This window comes from Tachyglossus aculeatus, chromosome 10, assembly GCF_015852505.1.
Source record: "Tachyglossus aculeatus isolate mTacAcu1 chromosome 10, mTacAcu1.pri, whole genome shotgun sequence".
In the NCBI taxonomy this organism is placed as follows: domain Eukaryota; kingdom Metazoa; phylum Chordata; class Mammalia; order Monotremata; family Tachyglossidae; genus Tachyglossus; species Tachyglossus aculeatus.
The window spans coordinates 2,457,456-2,470,475 of record NC_052075.1 but is presented as its reverse complement, the minus strand read 5'-3'; the positions used below and the strand labels follow the sequence as shown (position 1 = coordinate 2,470,475).

The 13,020-nt window shown below is 52.6% G+C and overlaps 1 protein-coding gene across 1 annotated transcript in view; it reads right to left on the bottom strand.

Annotated features, from left to right (window-relative positions):
* USP1 (ubiquitin specific peptidase 1) overlaps positions 1 to 12,650 on the bottom strand; it is a 33,220-nt gene extending 20,570 nt beyond the window's left edge. The window contains 3 exon segments of the mRNA XM_038752844.1: positions 2,120 to 2,240; positions 3,736 to 3,973; positions 12,525 to 12,650. Coding sequence (XP_038608772.1) covers positions 2,120 to 2,240; positions 3,736 to 3,917 — 303 coding nt within the window. The 5' untranslated portion in view covers positions 3,918 to 3,973; positions 12,525 to 12,650.
* Positions 12,651 to 13,020: the final 370 nt, after the last annotated feature.

The window sequence follows — 13,020 nt, the reverse complement described above, 5'->3', positions numbered from 1 at the left end:
TTAATCCCCATTTTCCAGATGAGGGAACTGAGGCCCAGAGAAGTGAAGTGACTTGTCCAAAGTCACACAGCTGACAAGTGGCAGAGCGGGGATTTCATTCATTCATTCACTCTCTATTGCTGAATTGTACTTTCCAAGCGCTTAGTACAGTGCTATGCCCACAGTAAGCGCACAATACAACTGAATGAATGAACGGATATCCCACTGGCATCCCACGCTCTTCACGACCAAACTGAACTCACCCTCCCTCCTAAATGCTCGCCGCCTCTGTTGAGGATGCCGCCGCCGCCACCCTCCCCGTCCTTCAAACCCACGATCTAGTCATTCTCCTTAACTCCTGTCTTCTCCCTTTCAGCCACCCAATTCTGTCGGTTCTTCCTTCCCCCTCCGGCTGCAGCTGCCCCTCCGCTCGGGTCCGAGCACTTGTCCTATCCCAACTGTGGCGCTTGCATCCCGCTCCTTGCCGGCCTCTTTGCCTCCAGCCTTTCCCCTGCTTCGGTCCCCACTTCACTCTGCTGCCCGGCTCATTTCTGGGCCATTCTGCCCCCGTCTCCCCACTCTCCAAAGCCCTCCAACGGTGACCGATTCTTCTCCACATCCAGCGGAGACTCCCACCTTTTGGCATGAAGGCAATCCATCCGCTCTCTCCCGCTTACCCTCTCTCACCCCCGCTCACATATGTGGCTCGAGAGGAATTACGCCTCTCTGACCTCTGTCTTCTTGCTTCACGCCTCCCTTTTCCACACCATCCACACCTGGGCAGACCACTGCCCCCCAAATCTTCAAAACCCTTCTAAAATCACATCTCCTCCGGGAGGCCTCCATTCAATCACTCTTCCTTTCATTCAATCGTATTTATTGAGCGCTTACTGTGTGCAGAGCACCGTACTAAGCGCCTGGAAAGTACAATTCATCTCCCCACTCCAATCCTCCCCCCAAAATAATACTAGTAAGTGTGAAGCACTTTGTACCCATGCTAAGTACTGTGCTCAGCACTGGGGTAGATACGAGATAATCAGGGAGGACACAGTCCTTCCCCACAAAGGGCTTACGGTCTCTTCTTGCCACTTTGGTACTTCTGAGTCACCTGGTCAGGTGGGTAGTCACACCAGCCCCACTGTACTTATGTACACAACTTTATTTTATTGCTTCCTCCTACTTGTAATTTCTTCTAGCATCCGTCTCCATCGTTGGATTGTAAATTCCTTGAGGGTGAGGATCCCATCTGCTCATTACCTGTACTCTTCCCGCGGGCTCCGCACAAAGTAAGTGCTCAATAACCCTGATTGACGAGGACGATAATACTACTATAGCATTCACAACGCACTTTCAATGTGCCCGAGCACCGGGCTAGGTCCAGATACTCAGATGAGACACAGGCCTCGCCCTACACAACTGTGGAAATAGGTCCAAAGAGACTGACTCGCCCTAGGCCCTGCTGAGAGCTCACCTCCTCCAGGAGGCCTTCCCAGACTGAGCCCCTTCCTTCCTCTCCCCCTCGTCCCCCTCTCCATCCCCCCATTTTACCTCCTTCCCTTCCCCACAGCGCCTGTATATATGTATATATGTTTGTACATATTTATTACTCTATTTATTTATTTATTTTACTTTTACATATCTATTGTATTTATTTTATTTTGTTAGTATGTTTGGTTTTGTTTTTTTTTTTCTCTGTCTCCCCCTTTTTGACTGTGAGCCCAATGTTGGGTAGGGACTGTCTCTATATGTTGCCAATTTGTACTTCCCAAGCGCTTAGTACAGTGCTCTGCACATAGTAAGCGCTCAATAAATATGACTGATTGATTGATTGACTCGCCACGGTCGGGGATGGGATTAGAACCCAGGCCTCCCGATTCCCAGCCACTTGCTCTTCCAAGTAGACCGTGCCGCCTCCGACGCCCCCAATTTGGAGACTTTTGTGGCGCCCGACGGGGCCGTGAGTGACCTTTTAATATCCTGAAGATATTGAACCCCGGTCCGAAAAATCCAGTGGTTCGCCTGCTGCTCTCGCTTTGGTTTCGAGCCGTCCCGCGGCCAGATCAGTAGGAATAACCGCGGTGTCCGGTCAGCCGGTTTGGCGCTCCGAAAAGGGCATTCCGAGGAGCCGGCATGGACTCACCTGCAGGATGCTGTTGAGATAACAGGTATTGCCCAGATTGTTCAAACCCACAAAAGGGAGCAGGTTCTCTCTCTTGTCACAGGTGACCGGTGAAGGCTGGGCCGCCGGAACAACCTGATCGCTGTTGGAATGAGGGGAAAAAAAAAAAGCGTCAAGGTAACGGCCAACAGCCCAGGGAAGCTGAGAGAGACCCGTCAGGGGCGTTCTTTTTATCCTCCCCACCCATGCAGGAGAAGAGTACGCCTGAGTTTTCACTGGTGACTTCCAAAGCCCCAAGACGAATTAGGATGAGGCTTTGGCCCCTAAAGGATCTAACGCCGTCCCTTTTCCCCTCCTTCCCTCCTCCTTTTCGGGGCGGACCCGACAATACCTAGATATGCCGTCAGCGTTTGTACTCATTGAGCATTTTTGGGCAGGACGGCGTCGGGGAGACGGGGAGACGGACCGTCCCGCTTGTAAAACGCTTCTGCCCGGGCCGAGCACGGAGGGACGTCAGAAGCGATGGGGCGACCCCCTCTCTCCCCGCCACCTTCCAGGAGAACTGGGCAGCCCCTCTGTCGCAAGGCTAGCTGTAGTCTTCTCTGAGAGGCCGTCTCCCCGTCGCCCGCGAAGCCGATAAAGCCCAGGAGTCACGCGGGCTTCAATAAGACGGGACGTTTTCCAAAGAGCGTTTCGGAAAGACCTGAATTTAGCAGCCGCTGCCCAGGCAGGTTAGGGGCATTTTTTAAAAGATGGGTTTCACCAGGAGGTGCCCCCGCCAAACCCTCTGCGAGCACACCCAGATCTCCTCAAACGTGGGAGCTGCTTCCTCCACATCCCCCCCAACCAACCCCTACACATACACACAACACAAAACAACACAATAGGGGACCCCGACCGGACGGCTCCTCCTCGCTATTCGTTCTGAACTCAAACGCGGCGGGGAAGACGCCCGCCCGCCCTGACGGCAGTAGGCGGCAGCCGCTCAAATTTCAGTTCCCGTTTCTAAGGCCTTTCATTTGACACTTCCCGCTTACAAGGCTTTCCCTATTGGGACCAGCCTGGAAGCTGATCCACTGAAAAAAGAAAAGCCCTCTGGTGTGGGATAGGGTTTTGTTTTGGAGGATTCAATTCAGGGTCTCAAATCTAGTTCCCTCCCCGCCCAAAATAACAGGAGAAGGCGACGTGAAGGAACGGTTAACGGCTATTCCTCGATCGCCGGGGCTGGAATTCATTCATGAGCCGCCACAAAATTACAATCACCCAAATGGGGAATTCCTGACGATCGCCTTCACCGACCAGCCCCGCTCCCATTTTACGGGGGGAGGGTGGGTGGGAGGGGAAATCAAGGCAGACGTCACACGGCTCATCCAAGAAGAACTGTACCCCAAAGACCATCTCACACCACCCCACTCCTGGTCCTGTGCTGGATTCCCGCCCCCACCCCCCTCAAATACTTAAAAAATGCTAGCTTGTTGTACCAACATTTTAAAATTGGTGACTAAACGAGATGAAGTCAAATTCTGAGCAGAGATTAGCCTTATTCTAACTGTGCAAATCTACATAGTTTACAAGAAATAAGATGAAGCAATAAAATCACCAGAGGTAGTCAAAAAAAAAATTAGTGGTGTACATACATTTCAGATCCTCTGTGTTCTGAGCCTTTTTGTTCATTCTCTTGAGATTCTGTGAAGTCCAGTGCTCTTTTGGTTTCCTTTTTTTGAAAAAACTTCAGAGAAAGCCTATTTTTCTTTGACGGACTGCCTCTTGAAAGTCCATTATTATCGGTCGATATTACACCTGGTATTACACCTGGCATTTTTCCTTGGACCCGCAAATGTTGACAGGAATTCGTCTAGAGAGGGAGGTTACAATCTGTAAAACAGACACACACACACACACACACACCAATTAGGCTTGGTTTAGGTCAAGCATCGCATATGGTAAAATACGACTATTGCTGAAAATCAAAGAAAAATATTTAGGAACGGGGATCTGTACCGGTTCAGGAGTTCGGGCTGAGGCAAAGAAGCTATCATCAGTTGAGACACCGGTAACTAAAAACCAAGGCCACCTGATGGCTGTCGATTCCGGTTTTTGGTGACTATAATCACCGCCCCGACACTCATTTTGTGATTCCTAGCTTGCTTTATAGTCGTGTACGGTTAACAGAAGTCAGGAGAAAATAGAAATTCAGCTCATCTCCGAAAGCTCGGCGTTACTATTATTAACGGATGCGAAACCACAAAGCAGATTACAGCGTTTCTGAGGTCAAGGGGTCACAATCCTACCTGCAGACGCCTGCCACACGTAGTCATAATGAAAAGCAGAGTCAGAATGAGTAATAGTAGCAGTAATAATAATTGTGGTATTTGTTAAGTGCCTACGATATGCAGGGCACCGTCCTGAGTACTGGGATAGATACAAGAGTGATTCATTCATTCAGTCATATTTATTCATTCATTCAATCGTATTTATTGAGCACTGACTCTGTGCAGAGCACTGTACTAAGTGTTTGGGAAGTCCAAGTTGGCAACAAAAAGAGACGGTCCCTACCCAACAGTGGGCTCACAGACTAGAAGGGGGAGACAGACAACAAAACAAAACATATTAACAAGATAAAATAAATAGAATAAACATGCACAAATCATCATCATCATCACCAATCGTATTTATTGAGCGCTTACTGTGTGCAGAGCACTGCACTAAGCGCTTGGGAAGTACAAGTTGGCAACATATAGAGACAGTCCCTACCCAACAGCGGGCTCACAGTCTACAAATAAAATAGAGTAATAAAATACAGAGTAGTAAAATAAATAGAGTAAAATAAATAGAGTATAAAATAAATAAATGTATTATTATTACTAATCAGGCTGGACACGCTTCCCGTCCCACCTGGGGCTTCCAGGCTAAGTAAGAGGGAGTAGGATAAGCAAGTCTGTCTCCCCCTTCCAGACTGTGAGCCCGTTGTTGGGTGGGGAACCGTCTCTATACGTTGCCAACTTGGACTTCCCAAGCGCTTAGCACAGTGCTCTGCACACAGTCAGCGCTCAATAAATACGATTGAATGAATGAATGAACTGATTTCCACTTCCCCTTCGCTTCTCCTTCCCACGCTGACCAACCTTAGACTTCCAAAAGAGCTCTGGGCAGGGAAGAAGTTCACCCAGAGCGGGAGAAGAGGTTGCTTCCCGGCCCCAACTCACTTCTGGACTTTCATTTACCCCACGTCTTTGACCCAGAAGAATCTCAAGGCACCTTATAGACACCACCTAAGTGATGAACAAAATGAACAACAAAATGATTATTATAATTGGAAGCCTTCCCAGACTGAGCCCCCTCCTTCCTCTCCCCCTCCCCCCGCACCTTACCTCCTTCCCCTCCCCACAGCTCCTGTATATATGTTTATATGGATTTATTACTCTATTTATTTACTGTATATATGTATATACGTTTGTATGGATTTATTACTCTATTTTATTTGTACACATTTATTCTATTGATTTTATTTTGTTAATATGCTTTGTTTCGTTGTCCATCTCCCCCTTCCAGACTGTGAGCCCGCTGTTGGGGAGGGACCGTCTCTAGATGCTGCCAACCTGGACTTCCCAAGCGCTTAGTCCAGGGCTCTGCACACAGTAAGCGCTCAATAAATACGACTGAATGAATGAATGAATGGTCTCCCCGGGGACAGGAATCAAATATAGCACGATTCCCACCTTTCCTTTTCCTCTAACGGCATTTATTAAGCGCATACTACGTGCAAAGCACTGTTCTAAGCGCTGGGGAGGTTACAAGGTGATGAGGTTGTCCCACCCCGACCCTTAGACTGGTAATCCCCTGTGGGACAGAAACTAGCGCTCGATACCTTCATTTTAAGGGCCGAACACCCTTATAATTACTATTTATTTCACCAATTTCTAGTGTCCTCTCCCACTTAGCACTTAGTACTCAGGTGCCTCTCAAAGGGAGAGGTCTCCACTACGTTCTCACATCTTCTCCTGCCTCCAGGACCTCTCTAGACTGGAAACTCATTGTACACTGACACCCTTATCTGCCAATTCTGTTGCACTGTACTCTCCCAAGCGCTTAGTACAGTGCTAAGCACGCAATAAACGCTCAATAAATACCATTGATGACGATGTCCCATTGGCACCTCAAGCCCAACATGCCCAAAACTGAAGTCTTCACCTTCCCTGCCAATCCTCCCCTCTTCTTATTACAGTACTTGTTAGCTGCTTACTATGTGCCAAGCACTGTATGAAGTGCTGGGGTAGATTCTTTCAATCATATTTACTGGGCGCTTACTGTGCGCAGAGCACTGTATTAAGCGCTTGGGAAGTACAAGCTGGCATCATATAGAGACGGTCCCTACCCAACAACGGGCTCACAGTCTAAAAGGGGGGGAGACAGAAACAAAACAAAACATGGAGACAGGTGTCAAAATCATCAGAACGAATAGAAATAAAGCTAGATGCACATCATTAACAAAATAAATAGAAGAGTAAATATGTACAAGTAAAATAAATAGAGTGATAAATCTGTACAAACATATAGAAGTGCTGTGGGGAGGGGAAGGAGGTAGGGCGGAGGGGATGGGGAGGAGGAGAGGAAAAAGGGGGCTCAGTGTGGGAAGGCCTCCTGGAGGAGGTGAGCTCTCAGTAGGGCTTTGAGGGGAGGAAGAGAGCAAGCTTGGTGGATGTGTGTAACTAGATACAAGTTAATTGTTGCCAACATAATAATAATAATAATGGCATTTGTTAAGCATTTACTATGTGCCAAGCACTGTTCTAAGCACCGGGGGAGATACAAGGTGATCAGGTTGTCCCACATGGGGCTCACAGTCTTCATCCCCATTTTCCAGATGAGGGAGCTGAGGCCCAGAGAAGTGAAGTGACTTGCCCAAAGCCACACACCTGCCCCAGACTGAGCCCCCTTCCTTCCTCTCCCACTCCCCATCCCCCCGCCCCACCTCCTTCCCCTCCCCACAGCACCTGTATAGATGTTTGTGCAGATTTATTACTCTGCTTTGCTTGTACATATTTACTATTCTATTTATTTTATTTTGTTAATATGTTTTGTTCTGTTGCCTGTCTCCCCCTTCTAGACTGCGAGCCCGTCGTTGGGTAGGGACCGCCTCTATGTGTTGCCGACTTGGACTTCCCAAGCGCTTAGTCCAGTGCTCTGCACACAGTAAGCGCTCAATAAATACGATTGAACGAATGAATGACAAACGGCGGAGCCAGGATTAGAACCCACGACCTCTGACTCCCAAGCGGCCCTTGCCACTGAGCCGCGCTGCTTCTCATCACCATTCTCTCTAGGATACACAGCGGAGAACCAACAAACTACTCCCCGTTAGGCGCCGTTCATTTCAGAGAAGGCACCTCACTACACTACCACCATCGCCCTCCCCCTCTCTCAATCAATCAATCGCATTTATTGAGCGCTTACTGTGTGCAGAGCACTGGACTAAGCGCTTGGGAAGTCCAAGTTGGCAACATCTAGAGACGGTCCCTACCCCACAACGGGCTCACAGTCTAGAAGACCAGAAACCTTGGCATCATCTTGTCCTTCCCAAGTGCTCAGTACAGTGCTCTGCACACAGTAAGCGCTCAATAAATACGACTGAATGAATGAAATCCAGGATCCCTCCTCTCTCACTTCCATCCCTCATTCAGTCAGTCGCTAAATCACGTCGGTTTTTCCTTCCCACCTCCGGACTCGCTGTCCAAACTGCCGCGGCTTCACACACACCCCCGCCCCCCCCCAGAAGCCCTGTTCTCTCATTTCAGCGGAAAGAGCCCGGGCTTTGGAGTCAGAGGTCCTGGGTTCAAATCCCGGCTCCACAACTTGTCAGCTGGGTGACTTTGGGCAAGCCACTTCACTTCTCTGGGAAATGGGGATGAAGACTGTGAGCACCCCCATGGGACAACCCGTTCACCTTGTAACGTCCCCAGTGCTTAGAACAGTGCTTTGCACATAGTAAGCGCTTTATAAATGCCATTATTATTATTATTATTATTATTATTATTATTATTATTATTATTTCCCACCTTGCCCAGTGACCGCGCCGGGCTTCTGTGGCACACCCCTCTGCCTCCGGCCTCTTCCCTCTCCGGTCCTCTCTTCGCTCCGCGGCCTGGATTATTTTTCGGGGACTTTCTGCCCCCGTCTATCCACTCCCTCCCAGTACAGTGCTAAGCGCTTAGTACAGTGCTCTGCACACAGTAAGCGCTCAACAAATACGATCGAATGAAACTTCGGGTGGGGACCCCTGGCATTACGGCAGTCAACCCACTCACTCCCCTCGCCCGCTTCCTCTTCAGCCTGCAAGCTTCACGCCTCTCCAGCCAACTTACTCATTCACTCAATGGCATTTATTGAGCGCTGCCGGTGCGCAGAGCACTGGACTAAGCGCTTGGGAAGTCCGAGTCGGCGGCAGAGAGAGACGGGCCCTACCCAACAACGGGCTCACGGTCGAGAAGGGGGAGACGGACAAACAAAACACGCGGACGGGTGTCGCGTCGCCAGAATAAACAGAATTAAAGCTAAGGTAATTTAAAGCTAACTTACTCCTGGTACGTCGTCTCTCTCATAGCCCTCTCCGTCTTCCGAAATCTCCTCTCCTCCGAGTGAATAATCACACCCTTTATTGCCACTTCCTAGGTCCCCTTACGGACACAATCTAAAAATGTTCAAGTCTCCCCCCGCCGCCCCGTGGGACTGAAAGCTCCTTTCCGACTGGGATCGTACCTACCAACGCCACCGTACTGGACTCTCCCGAGCGCTCAGTACAGTGCCCTTCCTCCCTTCAAGGCCCTACTGAGAGCTCACCTCCTCCAGGAGGCCTTCCCAGACTGAGCCCCTTCCTTCCTCTCCCCCTCGTCCCCCTCTCCATCCCTCCCCCTTCTTACCTCCTTCCCTTCCCCACAGCACCTGTATATATGGATATATGTTTATACGTATTTATTACTCTATTTATTTATTTTACTTGTACATATCTATTCTATTCTATTTATTTTGTTAGTATGTTTGGTTTTGTTCTCTGTCTTCCCCTTTTAGACTGTGAGCCCACTGTTGGGTAGGGACTGTCTCTATATGTTGCCAATTTGTACTTCCCAAGCGCTTAGTACAGTGCTCTGCACACAGTAAGCGCTCAATAAATACGATTGATGATGATGATGCCCTGCTCACAGTAAGCGTGGCATTGCGTAGTGACGAGAGCCCGGGCCTGGGAATCGGAAGGTCATGGGTTCTAATCCCAGCTCTGCCACTTGCCTGCTGGGTGACCTCGGGCAAGTCTTAGTCCAGTGCTCTGCACACAGTAAGCACTCAATAAGTACGACAATGAAAAGTCACTTCACATCTGGAGGCCTCAGTTCCCTCATCTGTAAAATGGGGGTGAAGACCGTGAGCCCGATGTGGGACAACCTGATTACCTTGTATCTACCCCAGTGCTTAGAACAGTGCTTGGTACACAGTATGCGCTTAACAAATACTACCATTATTACATGTTGCTGACTTGTACTTCCCAAACGCTTAGTCCAGAGCTCGGCATACAGTCAGCGCTCAATAAATACGACTGAATGAATGAACAGCGTCATTAGCATTATTACTATTCACTTCTCTGGGCCTCAGTTCCCTCATCTGTAAAATGGGGATTAAGGCTGTGAGCCCCACGTGGGACAATCGGATCACCTTGTATCTACCCCAGCGCTTAGAATCAATCAATCAATCGCATTTATTGAGCGCTTACTGTGTGCAGAGCACTGTACTAAGCGCTTGGGAAGTACAAGTTGGCCACATAGAGAGACAGTCCCTATCCAACAGTGGGCTGACAGTGCTTGGCACATAGTAAGCGCCCAACAAACACCACCAATATCACTAGTCACCTCTCTGGGCCTCAGTTCCCTCATCTGTAGAATGGGGATGAAGACTGGGAGCCCCGCATGGGACAACCTGATGACCTTGTAACTCCCCCAGGGCTTAGAACAGTCCTTGGCACAGAGTAAGCGCCCAACAAACACCCGCAATATCACTATCACTAGTCACCTCTCTGGGCCTCAGTTCCCTCATCCGTAGAATGGGGATGAAGACCGGGAGCCCCACGTGGGACAACCTGGTTACCTTGTATCTACCCCAGCGCTTAGACCAGTGCCTGGCACACAATGGGCGCTTAACACACACCACCAATATCACTATTCACCTCTCTGGGCCTCAGTTCCCTCATCTATAGAATGGGGATGAAGAGCGGGAGCCCCACATTCATTCAATCGTATTTATTGACCACTTACTGTGTGCAGAGCACTGTACTAAGCGCTTGGGAAGTCCAAGCTGGCAACATCTAGAGACGGTCCCTACCCCACAGCGGGCTCACAGTCTAGAAGGGGGAGACAATGGGAAAACCTGATCACCTTGTAACTCCCCCAGCGCTTAAAACAGTGCCTGGCACATAGTAAGTGCCCAAACACCACTAATATCACTACCACGGAGAAGCAGTGTGGCTCAGTGGAAAGAGCCCGGGCTTTGGAGTCAGAGGTCATGGGTTCAAATCCCGGCTCTGCCAACTGTCAGCTGGGTGACCTTGGGCAAGTCACTTAACTTCTCTGAGCCCCAGTTCCCTCATCTGTAAAATGAGGATTGACTGTGAGCCCCACGTGGGACAAACTGATCACCTTGTATCCCCCCCAGCGCATTATTATTACCACTATTCAATCAATCAATCGTATTTATTGAGCGCTTACTGTGTGCAGAGCACTGTACTAAGCGCTTGGGAAGTCCAAGTTGGCAACATCTAGAGCCGGTCCCTACCCAACAGCGGGCTCACAGTCTAGAAGGGGGAGACAGAGAACAAAACCAAACCTACTAACAAAATAAAATAAATAGAATAGATATGTACAAGTAAAATAAATAGAGTAATAAATATGCACAAACATATAGACACTATTCACCTCTCTGGGCCTCAGTTCCCTCATCTGTAAAATGGGGATGAAGACTGGGAGCCCCATATGGGACAGCCTGATTACCTTGCATCTCTCCCAGCGCTTAGAACAGTGCTTGGCACATAGTAAGTGCTTAACAAATGCCATGATGATGATGATGATGATGGTGGTGGTGATCCGGGCGGGGGGAGGAGGAAGGGCCCACTGTTGGGTCGGGACCGTCTCTAGATGTTGCCAACTTGTGCTTCCCAAGCGCTCAGTCCAGTCCTCTGCACACAGTAAGCGCTCAATAAATACGACTGATTGATTGATTGATTGATTGATTGATTGAAGGGCGGCCTCCGCCTCCGGGCAGTCCGCCCGCCAAGCCCCTCCTGCCCTGCGCCCCCGTCCCGTCCGGCCAATCGCGTGCTCCCGCCCGCTCCCGTCCAGCCAATCACGCGCTCCAGTCCCGTCCCGTCCGACCAATCACGCGCTCCAGTCCCGTCCCGTCCAGCCTAATAGCGCGCTCCAGTCCGCTCCGGTCCGGCCAATCGCGCGCTCCGGTCCGGTCCCGTCCAACCAATCGCGCGCTCCAGTCCGGCCCCGTCCGACCAATCGCGCGCTCCGGCCCGGTCCCGTCCGACCAATCGCGCGCTCCGGCCCGGTCCCGTCCAACCAATCGCGGGCTCCAGTCCCGTCCCGTCTAAGCGCGCGCTCCAGTCCGGTCCCGTCCAACCAAATCGCGCGCTCCAGTCCGGTCCCGTCCAACCAATCGCGCGCTCCAGCCCGGTCCCGTCCAACCAATCGCGCGCTCCAGTCCGGCCCCATCCAACCAATCGCGTGCTCCAGTCCCGTCCCGTCTAAGCGCGCGCTCCAGCCCTGTCCCGTCCAACCAATCGCGCGCTCCAGTCCGGCCCCGTCCAACCAATCGCGCGCTCCAGTCCCGTCCCGTCTAAGCGAGCGCTCCAGCCCGGCCCCGTCCAACCAAATCGCGCGCTCCAGCCCGGCCCCATCCAACCAATCGCGTGCTCCAGTCCGGTCCCTTCCGACCAATCGCGTGCTCCAGTCCGGTCCCCTCCAATCGCGCGCTCCAGCCCGGCCCCGTCCGTCCAATCGCGCGCTCCAGTCCGCTACCGTCCCCGTCCGGCCAATCGCGCGCTCCAGCCCGGCCCCGTCCGACCAATCGCGCGCTCCAGTCCGGTCCCGTCCGACCAATCGCGCGCTCCCGTCCCGTCCCGTCCAGCCAATCGCACGCTCCAGTCCGGTCCCGTCTAAGCGCGCGCTCCAGTCCGGTCCGCTCCGGGCGCACTCCGGGCCGGGTTTCTCTCCCCCCCACTTCCCCCCCCCAACCAATTCCCCTTGGCGCGCATGCGCGCATCTTAGCGCGGGGCCCGGGCGGGCGGGAGCCCCTTTTCCCGCGCACGAGGACGGGGGGAGGAAGATGGGGGATGAGGGGAGGGCCGGGGGCCCCCGCCCGACCGACCGACCGACAGACTGACCTGGGTGGGGCGGAGGTGGCGCTGTTTTCGGGGCGGGGCGGCGGTTACCATCCGCTCCAACGAGCGGGACCCGCCAACCGGGCCGGGGCCGGGGCCGGGGCGGCTACATCCCCGCTGGCCGGCGGAATGGGCGGCGGCGGCGGCGGCTCCGGGTGCCGGACGGTTCCCGCCTCGGAGGGCGCAGGCGGCGGCGCGGGCAGCCCGGCGGGGGGCGGGGAGGGGCGGGGCGGGGCGGTGGACTCCGGCCTCCCGCCCTCCCGCGCGAGCGCGCGCTGCCGTGCGCGCCGGCGAGTGGGCGGGAGCGGGGCCGGCCCGCGCCCGGGGGGCGGGACCGTTACTCAAACCGGCCAATCGGCGCCCGGCGCCCGCCCCACGGCCAATGGAAGGGCCGCGCGCTGGGAGGGGGGGACGGGGGCCCCGCCCACCGAGGCGATCGGCCAATCGGGGCGGGGGGAGAGCGGGAGGCCCCGCCCACCGGCGGGATGGGCCAATCGGG